Raw genomic sequence first — 24,767 nt, forward strand, 5'->3', positions numbered from 1 at the left:
TGCTCCCAACTCCAGCATCTAACCAGCCTGTCTTGCAGATGGAAACTGGGGAGAAGGACCCAGCTAGACTGGGGAAAACCCATCCCACCCTCAGTAATTGCAAAAGGGCAACAGGTTTATTATGACTCTGATTAGCCTCAGCAGCAAAATGTTCCATGGCTATTTTCATCATCCTCAGGAAAGGGGGCTTAGCTTACTCTGTGCAAACCAAAGCACAGAGCTCCAGGGAGGGCCAGTGTGATGTACAAGTCACACAATGATGTGGGAAAAATCAGAAGCCGCTGGGAGCAGCTAGGTCTCTGCTCCTGGACTCAGAGATTTCCCAAGATCACATAATGTCATCATAAATCCCATTCAACCTCCAAGTTGACTAAGCCAACATCTCATCCCACATGAAATGGGCAATGCTGCCTAGAGTTGTGCTGGTCTGAAAGACCAGCCAGCTTCCTCCTTCGTGGTTTCCATGGTGACAGGGGCAGTGTTTGGGCTTATGACTGTGGAAATGAAGAGCAGAGGCTCCAGCTCTCAGGTTCCCATCTGCTCTTGTTCCCTACACACCTCCCGCTGCATCCTTGAAGGCCAGGCGAGGGAAGTGCTCTTACCTGCTAAGATGAAGATGCCCACAAGAATCAGGAAGACCAGAAGGTAGAGCCCAAGGACAGCATGCTTCAGGGCTGACAGGGAGCCCAGCTGAGTGCAGCAGCCTCCTGCTCGTCGTTTGTGGCATGGACCTAGACAACAAGGGTAGGAAGAGGAGGGGAAAATAAAACACTTGAAAACCCCACGGTGCTTTTATTTTTCTTTTGGTCTCATCTCTCCTGATGCATGGAGATGTTCACATGGAACCTCTCACACACCTTCTGCACATCTGTAGTGCAGCTGTAACAATGGGGAGCTTTCCAGAACATGACAAGCTTTTGAGCTTCTGGCTCTCCTCCCACCTTCTGCATTCAGAAACAAGCCAGACAGGCACGCCCGCAGCTCACGTGCCCAACAAACCCACCCTTCTGGAGCCCATCCAAGCAACAGCGAACGCTCAGATAGGCTGGAATATGTGTCCTGTACAAAGCATCATTGTCCCATGGGACCCAGAGAATACGGAGAAAATTTAAAACAGGGGTTGCAAAGTTTAACTTCTACAGTGGCCAGGAAGGGATGGAAATGAGCAAAGTGGGCCATGTGGGCCTGGGGAACTGAACAGCACATGCCCACTGTGGAAGAGGCTGTGATGTAGGAGTAAGGGCCAGGTGTTGCCAGACACAGAATTTGCAAGACAAGCCAGAAGCAACAGAAGTTGACAACAACTAATAATAATAATAAAAGACAAAAAACTTACAAAACACTAGGGAGTGTAAACAAAACACGCTTACATGCCAGATCTGACCACCAGTTAGCAACCACAGGTTTAGATTAACAGGAAGACAGAGTAACTTCATTCTGTGAAACTAACAAGGCTCATCGGCTTCTGGCCAATACGGAACAGCAAAATATCAGTGCTCTACTGGACCTCATGGATCTTTTAGTCAAACCCCTTCAGTTTACAGATGAAGGATGCCAGATGTTAGTGGCAAATCCTAGGTGAGGGTGCGGGTACCCTGACCCCTGGTCATCGTTCAGCTGGACTCCTCCTTTGAGGCAGCCTTCTCGGATGGCCTGTGCGGAAGCCGGGAAGCCACTAACCTCCAACTGCTATGTCAACTGACAGTGGAAAGAAGAGATGCTGTCCTGCCCTGACTCCCAGCAGGGCAGGTAGGAATTGGTAAAGGGCATTTTTTTCAAAACATGCATGCACCTATTATGCTTATTCTCCCTCTCCTGTAAGAGACAATGTTGCTAACTAACTGGAGTGTGCTAGACGTGGAGGAAGATGTAGGAGCAGGAAAAGGTTGAAATAACTGATATTCCAAAATGTTTTTTATTATTTATTTTTAAATTTTTACAATTTTTTTTCAAAGATTTTATTTATCTGAGAGAGAGAGAGAACATGAGGAAAGGGGAAGGAGGGAGAAGTAGACTCCCTCCTGAGCAAGGAGCCCGATGTGGGGACTCGATCCCAGGACTGTGGGATCATGACCTGAGCTGAAGGCAGATACTTAACTGACTAAGCCACGCAGGTGCCCCTCCGAAACGTTTTTAAAGTTGGCGTGATGTTTGTAATTCCTTTGGGTTTGCAAGCAAGGTGCCTCAGGGGCTACTCATTACCTCTCAGGTACCATGACCACCTCTGGGGCCTTTGGGAGGTTTGGTCACCGGGAGGGAGAGGATGGGTGACCACATTGGTGTCCTGGCTCCCCAGGGGTAGTGTTGAGTAAAGAACATTTTCCCACTCATTTACTCTATTTCACTGAAAATACTGCTGCTAAAACAGCTAAGTAGAACTATTACATAATGATTCCATAAAACAGCAGGTACAATTTGGAGCAAGTTGTTAAAGAAATACGAAGTCAAACACCATTCTCATCAACCCTCAACTGTTCGCAAATTTTGAAAAGTTAACCCGCTTTTCCACTTAGACTTGAGCAGAGTATATCTTTCTAACTTCTCCTAAGTCTCCTTTCCCAGGATGTTCTATCCTTTGTACACAATAGAATCTGAAGGCTTCTCGTTGCATTTCACCTTTTTTTGTTGTTGTCCTCATGAGAGCTGCTCGCTCCCTGGTTGCAACTTAGTAGAGACAAGGTTATTTTCCTAGAGAGTCCAAATGGTAGGCACCACACAAATACGAGTTCTTGTTATCCTGACAGTTGTCCCAGCTCTCCTGCTCTATGCCCTGCTTCCTCTTGAGATGGTGACAGTGCTCCTGATGACAGTGGTCACCTAACTGCCTAAAAGGGTCAGAAGATGCCCATGCTGAAATGCCATTATCCTGATGTTTATCCCAAACCAATCTTGGGCTCTTCCTTCACTGCCTTTTTTGGGGCAAACTGCAATGGTAAAGCCCTATTTTTTTCCCATCAAGAAAGAATACTTCCCTTCCCCTTTATTTGAGGCTTCTGTTTAACAGCCAGCACCCACCAGTGATAGGTCCCTTCATCAACTAATGCACAACACAGGCTTTCTTCTCAGAGAGCTTCATTTTTTTTTGTTTTGTTTTATTTTTTTAGCAAGACTCAGCTTTGTACATTAAACAAAATCTGCCTTCAGTAGAACATATAAAAATTTCAAACAGAGGTTTTCCACAAATGCATTAGACAAGCAGGACATGAATGATCCTGGCAAGATGGCTAGAGAAATGTGATTATAAGGGGAAAAAAGACAATTTAGGGGAAAGACAAGTTACTAAGTCTGCTTAAAACACATTTACTGACTTTTTAATTTAATGTGGCAACAACATGTTAGCTGGGTAAACCATTCAAATTATTTAGGCTTAGTGGAAGATTAAAAACACTCCAAAATGATACAGTCAGTAAAACCAAGGCAAAAAGTATGTTCACCTATTTGTAAAAAAAAAAAAAAGAAGAAGAAGAAGAAGAAGAAAAGAAAAATGAAAAAACATGGAGGACATTCACATGCGTATTACTAAGTGAAAGAAGCCAACCTGAAAAGGCTCCATGCTTTATGATTCTACCTGACATTCTGGAAAAGGCAGGGGTTAGAGGGGAGGAGGGATGACTAGGAGCACACAGGATTTTTAGGGTGGTGAAACTACTCCATATTATACTATAATGATGGATACATATCATTGTCTGTTTGTCTAAACCCACTGAATACATAACACCAAGGGTGAATCCTATTGTAGACTATGGACTTGGGGTAATAGTGATGTGTCAATGTAAGTTCATCAATTCTAACAAATGTACCACGCTGGTGGGGGATATTGTTATTGAGGGAGGCTGTGCATGTGGGGAGGCAGGGAGTATATGGGAATGCTCTGTACTTCCCACTTAATTTTGCTGTAAACCTAAAACCACTATGAAAAATAAAGTCTATTTAAAAAAAGTAGAAGCGTTGACTTATGGCTTATTGGGGTAAAAACTTTCCTAGGCATTTACTGACCACCCACTCTCAATTGCCCTACTGTGGTAACCAGCCTTCAGGATGGCCCCCAATGATCCCTGTCCCCTTATGTAGTCTCCTTCTGCACTGCACCAGGAGTTGGTTGGTGTGACCCTTAGAAGTGACAGCGTGTCACTTCTGAGATTACACAAAAGACACATTGGCTTCTCCTTACTCACTTTCTCTCTCTTCAAACATCCATTCAGGGGGAAGCTGGGGAGGGGGACCCTATGAAGAGGCTACTTGGTAAGGAACTGAGGCCTTCAGCCTACAGCCACATGAGTGAGCCTGGGAGCAGATCCACCAGCCATATCAAGCCTCCAGATAACCACACTCTGGCCAAGATCTTGCCAGCAGTCTCATGAGAGACCATGGGCCAGAACGAAGCTAAGCTGCTCCCAGATTCCTGCCAGATTATATTATATGTAAACACATATATATGTAAACATATAATTTTGATCTGAAAAAGTAACCAAAACCTTGGCTTTCCTTGTACACCCATGCCTTCCTCAGAAACTGGGAAGATAACAAATCTTTGTTGCTTTAAGCTGCTAAGTTTGGGGGCAACTTGTTATGCAGCAACAGATCGCTAATACACTTATGACAGACACTTTAAAGGGCAAAGACAACAAGCTGCATGAGGGAGAGACAGTGTCGGCCTGTTTGCCTTCACCTTCCCAGTTCCTAGCCCAGTGCCTGGCATGTAGTAGGCATTCAGAATATTTGTTGAATGAGGAATTAAAATACGGCCGCAGCCCTTCAGAGGCTCACATCTGAGGGGAAGAAGACACATCAACAGGCATTGGTTACGCAGGTGTGAATGAAACCGGTATGGAATAGAGAGATGGCACAACTACAGTGTTTCGTGGCAGAGAACGTGATTCATTCTGTGTCAGGAAGTGGTTCCCAGAGCACGCATGAAGAAGGTGGCCACTCAGCAGGGCTGAGAAGGACAGGCCTTCCTAGATGAGCTAGAATCCACTATTGCTCCCGTCAGCATCGTCGTCTGATTTACGGCTACTATAAATTTGGGAAAACTGTGACTTTAAGACAAAGACTTTCTTCCTCCATGTGAGAACAGTTATGAGCAAAGCAGCAGGCAAAGCTGTTAGTTATTAAACATAACTGTTGTTTGCAGACATGGTCGCACACAAGACCAGATCGAGGGAGGAAATGGCACACACACAAAACAAACAAACAAAAAACTCTTCCAAGATCCAGGGGAATCAAGCAAAAGGTTTTTCCATCTTGCAGTGGCCTCCCGAAGTGAGGGTGGCTTCGCAGGAGATCAGAAAACCAAGAAAAGGGGGCTTGGGGAGGGCAAGGCCAGTGACTCCAAGGAAAAAAATAGAAACTAAAAAATAAATGCAAAGTGACTTGCAGAGCTGGCCCCCCAGTACCAGGCTGGAAGATGTTGTTTATCTCAGCATGGGGCCTATGGCTTCCTGATCAGCTGGAAGCAGATAGATGGTTTCCCCACCTCCAGACATTCTGTCTGCATGTAGCCTGCACAATTTTGCCACAGCCCAGTATCTCTGGGTTATTATTTAATTTGTTGCTCATTTTTTTTTTAACCTTAACTTATATGAGAAGGAAATTTGATATCACTGTAAGTGGACAATTAGTATCTTCCTATTACACATTAAAATAAATCCCTAGCTATTAAAATCACAAATTTATACCTGTATATCATTTAAAGTCCTCTTGAGTATGACTGTACTGTATATAGCCACATTCTGAGAAACACTGACTTCAGTGAGAGTAATTAAATCACAATACAACAACCAACGGCAAGACGAAAATGGTTTCATTTATAGAGAAGGAGATTTCATTTATAGAGAAGCAAAACCAAACTTTTTAGAATTTCAAGATTAAGAATATTCTAGGGGTGCCTGGGTGGCTCAGTTGGTTAAGCGGCTGACTCTTGATTTTGGCTCAGGTCATGATCTCAGGATCCTGGGATTAAACCCTGCATTGGGCTCCCGGCTCAGCACGGAGTCTGCTTGAGGACTCTCCCTCTCCCTCTGCCCCTCCCCCCGGCTTGCATTATTTCTCTCTCTCTCTCAAATAAATCTTAAAAGAACAAAGAATCCTCTAGAAGGTAGAACATTAGGGATTAGGTGCCACTGAAAGAAAGATGTCAGAGCCTTACGTGCATTGCTAGCACTAACCTTATTATTCACAATTGTCTATTTACACTTGTTTGCCAACGTGTCTAAAAAGTCCCCTGGGGGCAAGGTGTGTGTCAATGACCACACTCTACCCATCAACCAGCCCACAGCAGAACCACCATATGGTTCTTTGCAGGAATGGAGACATGTGTAAGGCATTTATTTTTGCTGCAAAGATCCTGTCTTACATTTGTCTTATGCGAATAGTTGATACATTTCTGTTGGCTGTGAAAACATATTTTTGAGCAAAATTTTGGTCTTAAAATTAAATTAAACAAAATCTTGGCTTTCCTTGCTCACCCATGACATCAGATTGCCACATAGTACCCATATAGGTAAACTGTGGGAGCAATTCATGAGGGTTGAACTGACGCTAACCCTGGCTGAGTAGTACAATCATGCACGGAACTTCTTAGCCATCCTGGGGCCTGAGCCCCACCCCTGGGCCTTCTGATTCTGATTCCAGATGAAATCACACATCTATGGCACAGAGATACACAGTTCTGGAGTAAGGCATTTGTCATATCAAAAGAGAATATGAAGACACATTCTTGGAAAATCCATGAAAAGCCTCACTATTATAAGAGCTTAGTTTAGATTTTTAATTTTGATTCCTTTTTTTAAAGATTTTTATTTATTTATTCATGAGAGACAGAGAGAGAGGCAGAAGCAGAAGCAGGCTCCCAAGGAGCAGGGTACCCAATGCGGGACTCCATCCCAGGACTCTGGGATCATAACCTGAGCTGAAGGCAGACGCTTAACCATCTGAGCCACCCAGGCGCCCTTTTGATTCTTTTTTAATAAGACACATTCAAATGAGGTTCTCCCAAACAACTTTATTATTCCCAGGTTAAAATTGTGAAGGGTTCCTTTTAATCATGGGAACCAGAGTCTCTCCGCCCCCACCCCCACCCCAAAGAGTTTGGGCTACAGTACTGTCTGTTGAGGATGGGGGGTGCATGGGAGCAAGGGTTAAAGAACAGAAAAGGAAAATTTATCTCTAAGCCACTCAACCCCGACAGCTGAGCTGAGAATGCCCAGGGAGACAGTCCCTGGTGTCAGGGACACACTATGGTGGGAGCCTTGGCAACTCTGATTCCCCGTTTCCTCACATGCTCATTGGGGGGAAAGCATGAGTTTGGGGCTCTGTAGAGGTAGGTTCAAAGCCTGCCTCTGTCTCGTGTTAACTGTGAGACACGGGAAAACATTCTGCATTATCCCCATCATCAGTTTAGCCTTTCCTTGAAAAAAATAAGTTTTCAATTTCCTTAATAAGTTTAGAGCATTCGGGGAGTTCTCTGTTTGAATTTATTTCCCTCCCATTAAAAAAAAATACAAACTGATTAAAAGTGAGTATTTACTTCTTTCCAAAGAACTGGGTTCTAAATAACAGAAAACAGGATGCAAGTGATTCAATGGTCACTACTTCTGTTTTGGTCACCTACTTCTATTTTACCAACAAGAAACAGTCATCTTCCTTTTGTTCTCTTTGGTCCCACAGCTCATAATAGTAGGTGGAAATAAGGGTTGATTGCTGGGAGGGACCTCCGGGACTCATCTCATCCAAGGATCTTGTTAAAACCACCCAAGGCTGACTTCATCATCCTCACTCTGGTTACTCACCACTCACATTGTTCATTGTAATAGGCAGCCCCAAATAACCTCTGTCTTTGACGCTGCCGTTCCTTTCTGGCTTTAATGGGCACCACTGTTTACTTTCCTTAGGTAAAGGGAAGAGGGGGGTGTGAGGCCGAGACACGGAGGAGGAGAGCCATGCACCTGCACTTGAACCTGACCTAAGTCTGGGAGGGTCCTGAACCACCTGCTGCGTGACAGTGAGCAAGTCACCCATGTCCGATGGTACCACAGACCTGGGCCCCCGAGGCACAGGACCCAGTGAGGGTGACCCGCAAAGGTGACCACGGTCTTCTGCATGATCAGATGAGTCTGGGACTTTCACGGCCGTTTCTAGGAAAGGGAGCCGGGTGGAAGGCAGGATGACCAGAGCTAATTCAGTTTAGATGTTGTGATGATCTAGAACAGTTTCTTCTGGTACCTCTGGAGATATCTTGTAATTTTGTAATGTCCCTGCAGTATTTGTTATTCTTCTCAGCCCCTATCTATTTCCCAAGTTACTCTGCATAAAAATTCTTGAAAACAATCAAGGACTTGTGTGCTTATTTTCAGCAGGAGGAAGGGACTCTGGCTGGGGTGCGTATTATTTTGCAGCTGGGCTGCTGAATGGAGCGAGAAAGCCAGGAGGGAGGGGAGATGAGGGCAGTCAAGGTGAGCTGGCGGGTCACGGGGACCCAGGAGGAAGGGAGGGGCCGTGGAGTCCCCAGGAAGCAGACAGAAGCCAGTAGAAGACACCCAAACATGGCAGTGCATGGATTGGAAGAAATGCCGTCAATGCAGTCACTCAAACAGGGGGCTCAGGGTTCTGCCTAAAGTCAGGCCAAAAAGACACTCCTCCTACAGAGTGGTCCTCGGTCCCTCTCGAAAAGATTCCCAATTCTTCTCCTGGCCCCTTGTCAGAGGAAATAAATCATCTGATGATGTGTTTGCAATGTGGGAGCCAGGGCTCGGCTCCGTTCAGTTTTAAGTCACTACTCTTCCCAGGTCGCCAGTGGAACCTCCCTCCCATTGCCTGATGGCCTTGGTCTGGTGAATTGGTCCAGCCTCAGGGCAGGAATGGATACCTTTAACACCCCCTGTCTCATTCCCCCAACGCCCCCAGTTGAGTTGGGAGGGCCATCTGGGTGTCTGGTTTGGAAGAGGAAGGCCAAGATCCCAACCCATGCCACCTGTACGGGCCTGAGCTGGAAGTGTCTGTGAAGCCGACAGGCTCAGCAGCCTCCAGCTCTGTGGCCTCTGCCGGAAAACAGAGCTGGCTGAGCCACAGAAGGGGGTTCAGTGGATCTGAGTGAAGACGATGGACCTCAGATCCATTGACCCTTTGTCACCTGGTAAGGCCTGGAACGAGCAACAGTTATCATGCATAGAGCTTTGTTGGGGAACTGGCCAATTATGGTGCAGGTAATAATCTGAATAGAATTGTATCCATAAATCAATTAAGAAAAATACAAATTTGCCGAGGGACAGCGCCCGGAGACCAGCACCTGTAATTCATTTCTGTATCCCACAGGTCTTGGCCTATAGAGCAGGTGCTCAATTAACATCTATTGGCTGTGGTTAAATGAGGCTAATAAACTAAAGGCAGATTTACTGGGTACCCCAAATTTAGGCTTTTGTAATTTGTAATTTGTAATAACCATGTTTTCTGGTTTCTGTATTTGATACTTAAACATCTTGGGGCCTTGCTGACTCTGGAGATTGCCCCTTCCAGGGATCTTATAAAGAAACTTATAAAGAAACTCGCCTGCAAGCAAGCCTTTCATGTGCAGACCACCCAGTCAACGGCCCATATGACCACTACCTCCTTTACCACTTCGTCCCTCCAGGCCACTATCCACATGCCCTTTCAGCCCAGGGCCAGGTATCAGACAACCAGAGACAGCCGTAGGTCCCAGAGTCCGCTGAAATTATTCAAGCTATTGCATCCCAAGCTTGCTCACTGCCTCACCCACCCAACCCCCTCCCGTGGCATGGGGTGCTGTGAGCAATAAACTGTCTTTTTTTTTTAAAGAGTTATTTCTTTTTAATTTTTTTTTAAAGAGAGAGAGCAAGCAGATGGGGAGGGGCAAAGGGAGAGGGGGGGAGAATCTTAAGCAGACTTCATGCTCAGCTTGGAGCCTGATGTGGGGCTCCATCTCCCAATCCTGAGATCATGAGCTGAGCTGAAATCAAGAGTCGGACGCTTAAACGACTGAGAGCCATCCAGGCCCCCACAAACCACCTGTTCAATGGCAGTCCTCCCCTGACCTGTTGGCCTCACCATACGTGAATAATAATAAAGCCTACATTTTATTTTAATTTTTTAAAGATTTTATTTATTTATTTAACAGAGAGAGACAGAGAGAGAGCACAAGAAGGCAGAAGGAGAGGGAAAAGCAGGCTTCTCACTGAGCAGGGAGCCCGATGTGGCGCTTGATCCCAGGACCCTCAGATCATAACCTGAGCTGAAGGCAGACGCTTAACCGACTGAGACACCCAGGCTCCCCAAAGCCTACATTTTAAAATTGCTTTGGAACCTCCAACAATAAGTCACAACAGAATAACAGCTGCTATCCCACCAGGCACCTATTCTGGGCTAGGTGCTTAGATAACATTAATTCTAAGCACAACAACAATCACAAAGACAGGTATTATTACTTCTGTTTTATAGATGATACAGTTGAGCCTCAGAAAGGTTAGGTTATTGACCCAAAGTGGCAGGGCTGCGGGGCGCCTGGGTGGCTCAGTCTGTTAAGCGTCTGCCTTCAGCTCAGGTCATGATTCCAGGGTCCTGGGATTGAGCCCCACATCGGGCTCCCTGCTCACCTGGAAGCCTGCTTCTCTCTCTCCCTCTGACCCTCTCCCAACTCATGCTCTCTCTCACTCTCGTGCTCATTCTCTCTCTCTCTGATAAAATGTTAAAAAAAAAAAAAGTGGCAGGGCTGGGATGTTTCAGCCTTGCCAAAAGGAGGAGATGTGAGGTCCAGGATTGGGGTCCTGGTGTGCATGATGGGGAAGTTAGGGAAAGGAACCCAAGGACAGTTTATTCGTTCATTCAGCCACCATTTCTTTTTTTTTTTATTTTTATTGTTATGTTAATCACCATACATTACATCATTAGTTCTTGATGTAGTGTTCCATGATTCATTGTTTGTGCATAACACCCAGTGCTCCATGCAGAACGTGCCCTCTTTAATACCCATCACCAGGCTAACCCATCCCCCCACCCCCCTCCCCTCTAGAACCCTCAGTTTGTTTTTCAGAGTCCATCCTCTCTCATGGTTCGTCTCCCCCTCCGACTTACTCCCCTTCATTCTTCCCCTCCTGCTATCTTCTTCTTTTTCTTTTTTCTTAACATATGTTGCATTATTTGTTTCAGAAGTACAGATCTGTGATTCAACAGTCTTGCACAATTCACAGCGCTCACCATAACACATACCCTCCCCAATGTCTATCACCCAGCCACCCCATCCCTCCCACCCCCCTCAGCCACCATTTCTTGAGCAAGATGTAGTGGCTAAGACTGCCGATTCCCGGACTCCATCTGCATGAACCAATTAGTCTGGCCATGGAAAGGGAAGCTCTCTGTCCCTCAGCTAGCCCGTGCCAAGACTGATGACAAGAGCATGCAGGAGAACATGAAGAGCGTGCAGGAGAACCCCGTGGCTGTCTGCCTTATCTCAGCTTTACCCCAACAGAGGAACTGCAACCAGGGAGCTTGTGGTAGGACTGATCCCCCAACCACTCAATTCACCTTGGTATCCAGGTGCTGTTCCATTTCTGGGTTTCCTTCAGTGATGGAATTTTGCCCCTCAAAAAAAAAGGTGCGTCACCTCCTAGAATCTAGGATCTAAACTAGCCACAAACACAACGTTGGAGCTTTGAAAACTTATCCAGAAATAGAGTAGTGAGAACACCCATTTTTTAATTCCTGACCACAAAACAGAACTCCTTTACCAGGAGGACCATCTGCAGAGGGCAGGGAAAGGGCACGTTCAACAAGCCAAAGATCCCAGAGGCGGCCCTGGGCATCTGCAAGGCAGGAGGGCACGCTCTTCTCATGTCCACATCCAACCACTGGCAAGACAGCTCCCTTCTCATCTTTATCCATCAACGCCCTTCGGGGACCCCCAATATAAACCTACATGTTAAAAGCAACTCCCCCTGGACACCCTGGAAATGCTTAACATACTTCAGATGTTACATTTACATCTTAAGAGATGTCCTTAGGTCCGAGCTACGGGGTCATCATAACTCTGCAGGGAAGAAATGAATTCCCACACTTGGCAGAGTATACAGAGATTGAACAGGACTGGACGACCAAGAGGCTGAAATACAACTCACTGGGCAAGGGGGACAAGGTCAAGCTCACTTTCACTTGTGGACAAACCATGAGATCACCTTCCAACAGAGACACTTTTTAAGAGCGAACTGTGCAGAAGGAGAGGGCATAGACCAAGACCGTTTGTGCAAACTGGAGTGTATGGCCCTCACCGGGAAAGCTTGTCCTCAGTTTCCCTTGCCCTTAGTAATTCTCTTCAGTCTGCCCCTCCTGATCTGATTGCTGACATCAGCCCCCTTTGGGTCTCTAGTATGTTCTCTTTTCCTAGTCCCTCCTCCATCAGTTAGATTCCTTGTGCTCCCCAAGGTGACAGGTGGATGATAGAAACTAACCCACACCCAGGTGTCAGAAGAGGCCTGCAGCCAGCCCCTTCCCAGCAGCCTCTTCTCTTAACAGCACTTTCTAAAGACAAGGCACTTGGAACATCTTGGGTTTCTTGGCTTGAATGGATCTCAAGCCAGAAAGCAGGAAGTGGGAAGGCCGGGGAGCACAAAGGCTTCAGGACACTGCGTGGAGGCTGGGACCATGACACGCCCCCATCAGCTCTGTGAGCCTTAGGTTAACCAGCAACCACGTGTGGAGCTGGGCCCCGTCCTCACAGCTGTGTTTATATCTTTCAAACCCCATGGCGGAATCTGCACGTGGAGGGTAGACTCCAGGCCAGAAGTCCCAAGAGGTAGTGGGGGCAGGCGTGCTTTGGAGAGCGGGGCACTTATCCAACCCGAGGTCTGCCCTGAGATTCATGTCCCAGGCTTCCCTCTGAAGCCATTTAAGACCCTGTCCCCGTGCTCTTGTCCAAGCCTCTTTGCATTTATATCTATTTCCTGCCAGTGTCACCTCTTGGAATAATTCATTCCATCTGTCTCCTGCGTCACTGCCATTATTCCCACGGCCCCACCCTGGCTTCGTCCTCACCCAGAATGTCTCCACCTCCGAAACCTTAAACTCCCAAGAATCCACACTCCTAGCCCTCGCTGCCACCAGCACGGCTCTTGATCTTACGGGGGCCCCAAGGCCTGGCGCGGGAGGGAACGGGTTGAGCTGCGCAGAGGGGTGGGGTTTAAGGACCAGACAAGCCGGCTCATTTCAATCGAGGCCCCGCCTCTGACTGGCTGGGTGACCTTGGGCAACTGACCTCACCGAAGACTTCACCTTCTCATCCACAAACTGGGGATAATTATATATACTGAGGTTGAATGGAGACATATACTGAGGCCCTGAGCACAAGTGCCTGCCTGTGCCACGTGCCCACCCAAGGGGAGCCCCCGTATGATCACTCCGTTATGATCACTTCTCACCACCCTGCTACAGGCCCCGCCACGTCCCCTGGCTTCCCCTGACTTTCTCGCCTCCACAAGAGCCAAAATGAACTCCAAAGCTCCTGATGCTGCAGGACAAAGCCCCCCAACCCCTGCCCACACACCACCCGGGTGGGCAGAGAGGTTGCCCTAGGGCTCTGTGTGCTCCTGGCAAGAACCCTCCTACAAACACAGCCTCACCATCCATTTCTGCCCTAACACCAGCATGACCAGTCTCACTGAGTCCTGGATCTTGGCTTCCAGCAGCCCCACAGAAGCCCCAGAACCCTCAGGACTCCCCATCACCCACAAAAATCCCCAAACAGCCTTTTTTATCCTCCTTTGACCGTTTCCCTGCCCAGTTACTGAAACCTTCCCACGGTGCAGCCGTTGGACCTCCCAGCCGGTCATCTAAAAAAATCTCTAATTTTGTCAACCTCTGGTCTGAACATTTCGTTCACTTTCTTCTTTTTGTTTTCATTGAAACCTGTTTCCCTTGCCTTCCCAAGTGTGGCTTTCTCCCTCCCCTTCTCATACAACTGGACTAAGGGTGCAGTAGGTATTTTTCTTTGCTCCTCGCTGCTATTTCCAGAACGTTCTCTCTCTCTTCTCTCCTCCCCATCTTGGACTCTCACATCGCAACTGCACACTTCTCATTGCTAAGGGACATCTGCTCACCCTTCCCCTCTCTGCGCTCACTCTCGCTCTCTCTCAGTCTCCATTTCAAACTCCTCCTGACCTTTCCTCTCTTGATTTCAACCTCCACCCTGACGCACTTGAAATGTGGGCCAAACTGAGCCGGGCTTAAAATGCAAAATACACACTGGATTGAGAAGGCTCAGCATGGAAAAAAAAATAGAAATACTTCAATCGTTTTTTTATAGTGATTACATATCAAAATGATAATATTTTGGATATGTTAGAGCAAATAAAATATATTACCGTATCTAAATGAGTTTCATCTGTGCCTCCACCTTTTTGTGTGGCTACTAGAAAGTTTAAAATTGCAGATGTGGCTCACATTCCGTTTCTATTGGTTTTATCAATAATTGAAACCCTTTCTTAATCCCCATTTCAAATGTCCTGGGTAATTACCACCTCTCCCGTCTTCCTGAGGGGGGCTCCCTCGAGAACTCTGACTCTGGTACTGCCTGACTGCACCCTGGACCCTTCCCCCCTCCCCTCGTCCCCCACCCCCTGTCTCTCCACTCCCCCCTCAGTCCTTCCTTCCCTCCTTGTCCCATTTACATTCCATGATTTGCGCTCCTCACTTGCTAGACACACCCTCAATCCCCTGCCCCTCTCTGGCATCTCACACTTGGCAAAACTAAATCTGGTTAGAGCTAACTCTGCGTGCGACTCTGCATTTCCATCCACATAGCTGAGCATAGCCGGAAACGGAAACCCATGTCACCATGCTTGCTGGGCTGGCTTAAAGCTCATGACCACTAGACCCATCCAGGAGGCTTGCTACCTGTTCCTAGGCTAACCATACACTCATCCCTGGACACCTGTCTCATCCCTCGTCCTCCATCTTTGCTTTCCCAGTTGAAAAAACAGAAGCAATAAGAAGAGAGCTTTCCTCAGGGGCACCTGGGTGGCTCAGTTGGTTGAGCGTCTGCCTTCGGCTCAGGTCATGATCCCAGGGTCCTGGGATTGAGCCCCGCATCGGGCTCCCTGCTCTGCGGGGAGTCTGGTTCTCCCTCTCCCGCTCCTCCTGCTTGTGTTCCCTCTCTCGCTGTGTCTCCCTCTGTCAAATAAATAAATAAAATCTTTAAAAAAAAAAAAGAAAAGAACTTTCCTTAAACTCCCCCCATACTGTAACCACTGGGGTCCAGGCCCTAGCACTTTGCCTTCCCTTTGGTCACTGGAGTCAAAGCATCTGTGCTCTTGCCTGAGCCAACACCCCTGACTCACATCAGATTCCTTCTCGTACTTACTCAAGGACATAATTCCAGCACATCTACTTAGCCAGTGTTTCCCTCTGCACAGTATCACTCCATCAGCATAAACCATACTCTTTCTTCCATCTTAAAATAAACATCTTTCTTGACCTCCATTCCCCTCCATTTCTCTGTCCTCTTGAACAGCAGAACTTCTTGAAAGAATCGTAGGTACCCACTGCATGCAATTCTTCTCCTCCTGTTCTGTTCTGGACCCACTCCATTTAGCCTCCTCCCTTCCTCGAAAGCAGAGTCTGCATTGTGTCCTCACCCTCTCTCTCAAGACAGACTTAATCCACTGCACTCTGGCTTCTCTCCCACTCCACTGAAGTGGCCCAGCAGAGGTAATTGCTGGAAAATCGAATGTCCTACTACAGCTAGAGTGACCATCTTAAAATGGAAATCAGACCTTATCCTTTCGCTACTTTGAAACCCTTTGCTGGCTTCCTATTGCCTCTAGAGACCCAAATTCCTATGTATGCTACAGAAGACCTTCCGTGACTTGGCTTTAGCTTCAATATAATTAAGAGTGTGGGCTGTAGAGTCAGTTAATCCTGACTCCAATCACTATATATTGAATGTTTGTATCCCCCCCAAATTCATATGTTGCAGCCAACATGATGATAATTGGAGGTAAGGCCTGTGGGAGGTGATCAGGTCATGAGGGCAGAGTCATGAATGGGATCCGTGCTCTCACAGAAGAGACCACAGATAGCCCCCCTCCCCTTCCACTATGTTAGGACAATGAGAGGGTGGCCATCTATGAAGAGGCCAGCTAAGAGGGTCTTCACCAGACACGGAATCTGCCTTGAACTTGGACCTCTCATCCCCAGAACTGTGAGAAACAAATGTCTGTTGTTTATAGGCCACCCAGTCTGTGGTATTGCCATAGCAGCCCCACTGAACAAAGACACCATTCCCTCCTAACTGTGAGCTCAGGCGTTACCAGGTCTCTGAGCCTTGGTGTCCTCAGATATCACTTGGCTCTAATAACAGGACTCATTTCACTGGTTGATGTAAGGATCAGATGAGCTCACACTTGTCAAATGCTTAGAGCAGTGCCTGGCCTAGCAGAGCTCAAAAAGTGAACATTCAGGGCCTCCTACCACTGTCCCTCCACAGCCTGAGCTCTGTGCTACCTCCCTTGACCAGGAAACCCTTCTCTGCCCTTTCTAGCAGGCATACTGCTGTCTGCCCTTCCACATTTCACTCTAGCAGCTATTCCTGCAGGATGCCTTCCTTCCTCCCCAAGGCAGACTTAGGGCTCCTTCTTCTCCCCTCTATTTATACTTTGCACCCAATTCCATTAGAGCATGAGTCAAATCATAATGCAGGACTGGTCTACCTGTCTGTGTCTTCAGGGGACTTCAAGTCCCTTGAGGGCAGGAACCATGACCTTTTATTTCTGCATGCACCAGCAGCACCATAAAACCTGCCATCTTAGGATGAAAGAAGTCACTGTTGCTTTTGTCTTAGACTCACCTCTTTAAGCATTCCTTCACCTGGTACTTATAGATTTGGTGAACAAGAATATGTTGCATTCATTCAACATTCATTCAACAAGCAATGGTACCTGACATATGCAAGACACAGTGCTAGGTGTTGGGAATATTAAGATGAATTCAAGGCAGACAGCATCTGCACTCAAGGGGCTTATGGTCCAGAGGGACTCAAGTGCACACAGCTGCAGCACAGTGTGAATGGAGGGGCTGACAAGGACCAAGAAGGCCAGGCCAAAGGCCTGGGAAAGAGACAGAGAGAAGCCAGGGCTTCTAGACTCAGGGGCCAGCAATCATGCTGTTTATTGTCTGACACCAGGAATCAACACCAGATAAACTTGGGAACAAGGTAGGAATGAAGCTCACCATCCTGGAGACTGAGAACAGAGAATGTGGAGGAAGTAGGGTGCCTTGGACAGGCCCCAGGGTGGAAGAAGACAAATAGAGGGATGCAACCAAACTTCTCCTAAGATCAAACATGGATGGAGTTCTCGGTATATATCGGGCACTGTTACAAGGACTTGATGTGGAATAACTCAGGTAACCCTTATAATAACCCTGAGTCGGGGGCTATTAGCTCATTGTCTAGAGGAGGGGAAGCTGAGGCTAAGGAGGGGTGCACGGCTTCCCAGCCAGCACGCAGCAGCGCTGGAGTTGGAATCCAGCCTGTCTGGCTCCAGAGCGTGGTTTCACCACCCTGCAATGCCATCCCCGCAATGGAGAAGACAAGACCATTAAAGATGTTAAGTTTGGATTAGGTACCTGGGGAGAGCGAGGCTATATGTGCTCTGCACCAACCGCGTGGTCCAAACCCTGAGTGTCTTTCCCACCGGATTACCTCTAGGTAAGTAAACTTTGCATGTGGATTGATGTTGTGCTGGTCTACCGTGGGCAGAGCAGGGAAGGGCAGGGGACAGGCTAACCACAGTGACAGTGAAATGACAGAGGGCAGGGCCATGTCTCATGCCTCCTGGCACCTCTCCCTGCACATAGCTAGTGCAAAGGCCCTGTAGGGGGCCTGCAAATCACCTTTCTTATTGAAAGATGAGGATGAAAAAATGAGTGAATGAATGAAAGAATGAGCAAGGGAATGGAGGCCAGGAACCACCTGAGCAGGGTCCCTGGGTGGGGAGAAGTGGGTGATGTGATGAGGAACAGCCATGCCCTGACTCAGTACCTCTCCACTCAGGGCATCTCCTGCAGCTCCCTTCCCACGTATGGAGCTGCTGACCCCACAGACCTCCTCCCAGCACCCCTACTCTGGAGTGTGCCAGGCCAGGGGACAGGTCAGCGCCATTCCCCTCAGAGCCATCCTCACTGCCCTCACTCCCTAGAGTAATGCTACATGAAACATGCCGTAGTTAAGGGGCTGGGGGCTTGGGTGAAGGAAGGCACAGAAGCTCCTTTTGTGCCCCCTTATGTCGGGATCCCTTGGGGCCTCTGAGCTGCTCTCACTCTTCCCTCCACAAGACACCAGCCTCCACCCACGGACAATGAAACCCATCCCTTGGTTCTTCTGGTGGCAAACCTCCGGAAGGCCCTTCGGAGCCTCCTGCCTCTGATCAGGGTAGGGAATGGATAGACTCACACATGCCCCAGAACCAGCAGCCCTCGGGATCTAGAACATTTCTTACAGATTCTGCTATCTGGGGACAAGGACTAAAAGACTTTGTTTGATTTCCCTGAAAATCTAGGCTTCACAAGGGAGCCCACTAACCAAAACTCTGCTTTCTTTAGCAGAAGGTGAGAACCAGCCTTAAGATACCCTGAGAAGTGATGCGGGTGTTTCCTGGGAGACCCTGGGGGCCCGCAGTTGCTCCTGACCTCCTCCTCTATCGCTCTCCTTCTTCCTCACTTCCCCAGGATTTACAAGGGACTCCCCAAAGGGCAGGGAAGTGAAATGTGTATCGAGAGTCTACTGTGCACAAGGTGCTTTACGTGGGTTATGTCACCTGATTCTCCCATGGCTCTTGTGAGGTAACATTATTCCCATTTTGTAGATGGGGACACTGAGGATTAGAAAGTCAAGGCCCCAGGGAAACAGATGGCCCAGTCAAAATAAGACACTTTACAGGATTTAATCAAGGAATATGAGCAAAGTGTGGCCAGGGTGTGAAATGCCCACCGAGGCTAGAGTGGTGCCATCTGGATGTGACCACCCCCAGCCCCCAGGGTCAAGGAGGGGAACAGTTGCTGGAACCTGGAAGGAAAAAACCGTGTGGAGAGGATGGCTTATAAGGGGCTGTGACCTTGGGTGGAGGGACACAGGCAGCCCGAGATGACCCCTTAAGGCAGGACCTGGGAGAATAAATATTCAACCCTCCCTGTCTTCCATCCTTCTACCTCCTGCCAGGGCCGCTCCCCAGTGGCCAACCCAGCGAGGCAGAGAGTGGGGTGAAGGGTAGCCTGTGGGAATGGGGGAGGGGGGGCAAACACAAGACACCCTTGCACCGAGCCCAGACCGGCCAAACTGCAATGTCCAGGCTCTTGTCACCTCCCCAGGCTGTTCCCCATCTCACAGAGGGGCAGTCCATTGGGCAAGAGAGACCCAGGACCCAGCCTGGCCACCCGGTGACCACGACCAGGGACGGATGGAGCAGCGCTTTGCTCTGTGCTCTTGGGCACACCCCCGAGAGCACCACGGTGCCGCAACCGTTAATACCTCAGCTCTCCTCCGGCTCCAGTGCCTGATTCTCTAACCTGTAGAGGGCGGTGACCCTCAGCAAGGAGGCCCCAGCCAGACCCGCCCAGGAAACCCACCCCTGACCTTGGGCGGCTGCCCGGCAGCCCTGAGCTGCGCCAAGATGAACCAGGGCGATCTGATTGATGAGAAGGCAGATGAGGGGGTTCCCCGAGGAGTATAATTTAATTTTATGGGGAAGGAATGCCGGAGCGGGGGGCTCGGGCCCTACACTCAGCAAGCAGCCTGGCTGCAGGCGCGGGGCGCAGCCCGGAACATGTGTAACTCATTACCTCCGCGAGCCTCCCATTTGCGGCCGCTGGATGACGCCGTGAGCGTGGTGGAGTGTCTGAGGCTGCGGGGTGAGCATGACTATAATATTTTTCTGACACTAACACCTCTCTCTGGCCCTCAGGAAGGACCGTGGAGGAGCCAGGCCCAGCCAAACACCACCCACACCCCGTCCTCCGCCTTCTCCCCCTCCTGGCGTCAGACCCAAGAGGCCTACAGCTACGCAGGCAGGAAAAGAAAGGCCACACGGAGGGACGGAGGGGCGGAGGGGCGGGGGGGCGGGGGGGGGGAAGGTGAGAGCAGAGGGGAAGAGGGAGTGAAGGGGGGGAGAGGGGCAAGCGGGTCCAGCTGGCCCCCATTTGGGTTACTGTTCAAAGGGAGGTAGAAGTGATCGAGGAGGTCATAGGAGGCTGGGCTTCGGGACCTTGGAGGTCGCCTTCTGCCATCAGCCCTTCCATGCAATTCCAGCAAGACAGTTGGAAAGGAAGCTATTCCCCCTGGTGGCACAGAGGGGAGGCCGCCCTGCCCTTGGGGCCTGCCCATCAACAGGGGGCTCCGATGGGGATGCTGACAGCTCAGACCCAAGGGAGGAGGCAGGGTCCTGAGACATGGCCCAACAAGGGGTGCGGGGAGGGGGGAGGTCCCAAGATGTGGGGGAGCAGGGGCTGTGGGCGTGTGCCCTGCAGGGTGTGGGGTTGCACCATGCAGGAGCTGGGCGAGATGGCCTCTTATGGAGGGGACAGAGGAACCAAGGCAGGTAACAGCCCCCCCTCCCCCTCCCCTCTCACCTGCTACAGGAGAAAGAAGGGGAGAGATAAAGACAGGGTAGGAGGGAAAGAGAAGACAAGTTAGGAAAGGAGGGGGGAGGGGGAGGGACAGGAGGGGAAGAGGATTCTCAGTGCCTCATCTCTGAAATAACAAGTTTACGCCCTCATGTCTGTGAAATCCCACCCGCATTCAAGTCTGGGTTACACCTTAATATCTATGCTGCATTTTTGCAACTTTGCTTCCCCAGATCCTAATAACCCCAGGGCCAATTGGAGACACCACCCCCGCCCCCATCTCCTTTCCTTCAAGGGGAAAATCCTGGAAGGGACTCGGAGCCCCTGCAAGGCCTACCAGAGGTTACCGGTTTAAATCTACTCAGGGCCCATGAGGCGGCTCGGGCCTCCCTCCCTTTCCCCATCTCTGTCCACCCTCTGCTTTCCCATCAGCCTCCCTCTCCCCCCCACAGCCCTTCCTCTCCCTCTCCAGGTACACTCTCCAGAGATGAGGATCAAAGAACAAAATCCTGGGGAAACAGATCCAATCTGGCTTGAATTTCCCCAAGTCAGAGCTCACTGGTTTCCTCCTAGAAATGAAAGGGAAGGGGGAAAAAGTCAAAACCAGAAACCCACGAGCTTAGATGGCTGATTTCATCTCAACACTCTGGTCTCTCTGGGTTCCTCATGCCGACCCCCCCCCCCAATGGCTGGAGGCCAGATCCCTGAAGAGTGGGGGAGACCAGGCAATTTAGAGATCAAGCTTAGAATGTATTTGTTTTGCCACCTTTAGATTTCAAGAACCCAGTGTCCATTCATTCATTCATTCATTCATCCAATAAGTAATTAGTGAGCACCTACTATGTGCAAAGACCAGGTCTGTTTTGATGCACAGAATTCTAGAACTGGACAGAACCTCACAGAGACCTCCCCTCTGCCCTGCCCCCATTTGGCACACATGGAGGCCCAGAGAGGGATGTGACCCGGTCAGGTCACATGGCCCTGGAGGGCTAAGTCAGCCTCCACCTCACATCTTCCAACTTGTGTCTGCACTTCAGGGGTGCCAGGCCTCAGGGGACCCCTGAGGACTTTTATTGGCAGGGCTCTAAAATTGTCCTCTGATCGGATCTCCTCCCCGCTGGGGGGCCTGGAAGGTACGGTGGCTGAGACTACTGTTATTTTCAGTCCTTCTGGTCCAAATGGTCTTTTAAAACCTGGGGTGCAGAAAAAGAGACAGCAAGATAATGTAAGGGGTATGAGGCCTGGTGACACTTCGCACCCTTGGCCTCTCCCTGCCCTGGGGTTCCTGCCCTGCCCCGACTGGCACCCCAGGCTGGCCCTGGTGGTCCTCCAGCCGCCCCCACTGTTCTGTACCCCAGTTCTTTCTGGCCAAGCCAGTCCTCTTTTCTGAAGGGCTGGTAGGGAGAAGGCGGGATCAAGGGCGTGAAAACCAGCTTGGCCTCTGCTGACGTGGGAGTACTGAGCACTGGCCAGTGACCCAGGGTTCCCAGGCAGCAGTAACCTGACAGGAACACTGGCCCGGCTTGGTGCGACATAGCTGGTGACACCTTTCCCTACCCTCCTCTTCCCTTACAAAATTGTGTTCAGTCTTTAAAGTCTTTTCTGCAAAAGCTTCTCCTAACTTCAGTATAGTAGTCCCCCCTTACCCATGGGGGATACTCCCAAGACCCCCAGTGGATGCCCAAAGCCACGGAGAGTACCACACCCTATATGTACTATGTTTTTTTCCCTATATATACACACTCTGGTAAAGCTTAATTTATAGATCAGGCACAGCAGGAGATTGACAACAATAATGAATAATAGAACATTCATAACAATATACTGTAATAAAAGTTACGTGAATGTGGCCTCTCTCTCTCTCTCAAAATATCTTATTATACTGCACTCACCCATCTTCTTGTGACGTGAGGATAAAAGGGCTACATGATGAGATGAAGTGAGGTGAATGACACAAGGCCTTCTGATAACAGGTCAGAAGGAGGATCATCTGCTTCCAGACCACAGTTCAGTGCGGAGAACAGACCGTGGAAAGTAAAACCACAGGTAAGGGGGGACTACCGTGCTGACACGTATTTTTGCCCACTTTATGTTATGGGTGATTGTCCCCAGGCCAGTCCCTGCCACTGAGATCATAGCCCTTTGAGGGCAAGGATGGTTCGATTTCTCTTTGGAGCTTCCTTGGCACCCTACCCTTAGCTTGACACATGGTAGATCCTCAAAATATGTTTGTTGAATGGAATTCAGAGGAAGAGCCACAGTGGTGGGCAGTTTACTAAGGCAGGCTGTGGGGGCTTCTCAGTCAGGAACCCAAAGCTTGTCTCCTCTTCCTGCTGAGACTGTCCAGAATCCCTCCATCTCTGAGCTACCCAACTTCCCTTCCGGCACTTAGCACCTTGTAGGAGGAGAGACACAGTTAGAGCAGGCTGGGGAGGCATTTCTCTCTTTCAGTAATTTTGAGACAAAGGCAGCTAGCAGAGTGGAGAGAAAATATGGTGCTTGAAAGAGCCTTGGAAAAGGCCTGCATAGTGGTTAATTTCTGTCAACTTGACTGGTCATGGGTGCCAGGTGAAACAGCGTTTATGGGTGTTTCCAGATGAGATTAGCATTTGAATTGGTGGGCTCGGTAGAGCAGATTGCCCTCCCCAGTGGGAGTGGGCCTCATCCAATCAGTTGAGGGCCTGAATAGAGCAAAAGGCAGAAGAATTTGCTTTTTCCTCCTGCCTGCCTGCGGAGTTGGGACATAGCATCTCATCTTCTCCAGCCCTCAACTGCAGTTTACACCAGTGGCTCCCCTGGTTCTTGAGCCTTCTGACTCAGATTGAATTACACCACCCACTTCCCTGCGTCTCCAGCCTGAAGTTGGAGATCGTGAGACTCCTCAGCTTCCATAATCATGTAAGCCAATTCCTCATAATAAAACTTTTTATATACGTATATATCCCCTTGGTTCCATTTCTCTGGAAAACTCTATGACAGCCTGTCTCTACCTAACTGGCCATAAGTCTTTATGAGACTCTTCTGTAAACTTCATTCTTTTCAGCTTTGAAGTGGGGACAATGCTCTCCTCCTCTGTGCTCCCTGCAAAGAGGAGTGTGTTCATTCTTGTAGCAAGCATTTATTAAGCACCTACCAAGTGTCAAGCTCTGGATACACAGGATACAGTCTGTTGGCAAGGTGCTTTGGGCTCCTTTGGAAGAAGAATCCACTGAATTTCCAGTTTTAGCAAATAACCAGTTCCCAAAGATGCAGTGGGTGCCCGAGATGGGGAACTCCTTCCTATGGGCGTGATCTGGGGCCTCAGACCCAGGGCGGGGATGAGCACCTTGACGAGGTATGTTCTCTCCTCACAAATGCTTTGGGAAATGGACTGGGGGCTCCTTACCTGAGAGGGTCTGGGCTCACTAGCTCAGAGACCTTTGCCTGACCCCAGCCTGACCCACCCAGAAGAGAGGAAGGCAAAGAGGCAAAAAGCCTGCCCTAGGAGTCAGGAGACTCAGTGCTGGAACGCCTCTGTGACTGACGGGCTATATGATCCTTAATCACCAGCTCCACCAGCTCATCTGTGAAATGGACACACATCTTGCAGGTCACACAGATTTGTAGAGACGCAGGAATTAAAAGACCTCTCAAAGCCTGAAATTCCACGTAGGAAGTATTAGACGGGCAGTCACGACAGCCCGGGGACAATGCCAAGGTCGGGTAGGGAGGCGGGGCAGGTCTTGCAGTGCAAGACAAAACCAGCGGCACTCACCATCCTCGCATAGGTTCAGCTTAGACAGGCTCCTGCCATCAAAGGGCTCCTCAAAGATGGAACTGGTGTCCCGGTCGCTCACGGTGTGCAGGTACATGGCTTTGTTCTCCATTCTGACCTGCAGCGGCAGCGGGAAGAATAGTATCAGGGGAGAGGAGGGGGAGGAAGGAAGCAGGGGAGACAGAGAGAGAGAGAGAGAGAATAAACTATAGGTGGACACAGAAATGAATGTGCAGAGGGGCGCATGGGTGGCTCAGTCTTTAAGCGGCTGCCTTCGGCTCAGGTCATGATCCCAGGGTCCTGGGATCGAGCCCCACATCGGGCTCTCTGCTCAGCGGGGAGCCTGCTTCTCCCTCTCCCACTCCCCCTGCTTGTGTTCCCTCTCTCGCTGTGTCTC

At 49.3% G+C, this 24,767-nt stretch overlaps 1 protein-coding gene across 3 annotated transcripts in view; it reads right to left on the minus strand.

The window, feature by feature from the left end:
- Positions 1-24,482, minus strand: part of SCARA5 (scavenger receptor class A member 5) — a 113,044-nt gene extending 88,562 nt beyond the window's left edge. For 2 of the 3 annotated variants that reach the window (XM_028114416.2, XM_088021434.1), the window contains exons 1-2: positions 24,371-24,482; positions 603-731 (exon numbers count right to left, since the gene is read on the minus strand). In XM_028114416.2, the coding sequence (XP_027970217.1) occupies positions 603-731; positions 24,371-24,482 (241 nt within the window). The remainder of the gene's footprint in view (positions 1-602; positions 732-24,370) is intronic. The other variant, XM_088021435.1, reaches the window with a different exon arrangement.
- Positions 24,483-24,767: the final 285 nt, after the last annotated feature.

This window comes from Eumetopias jubatus, unplaced genomic scaffold (assembly GCF_037043125.1).
Source record: "Eumetopias jubatus isolate StellerSeaLion01/CBP00866 unplaced genomic scaffold, mEumJub1_p1.0 scaffold_2, whole genome shotgun sequence".
NCBI classification, from domain to species: Eukaryota; Metazoa; Chordata; class Mammalia; order Carnivora; family Otariidae; genus Eumetopias; species Eumetopias jubatus.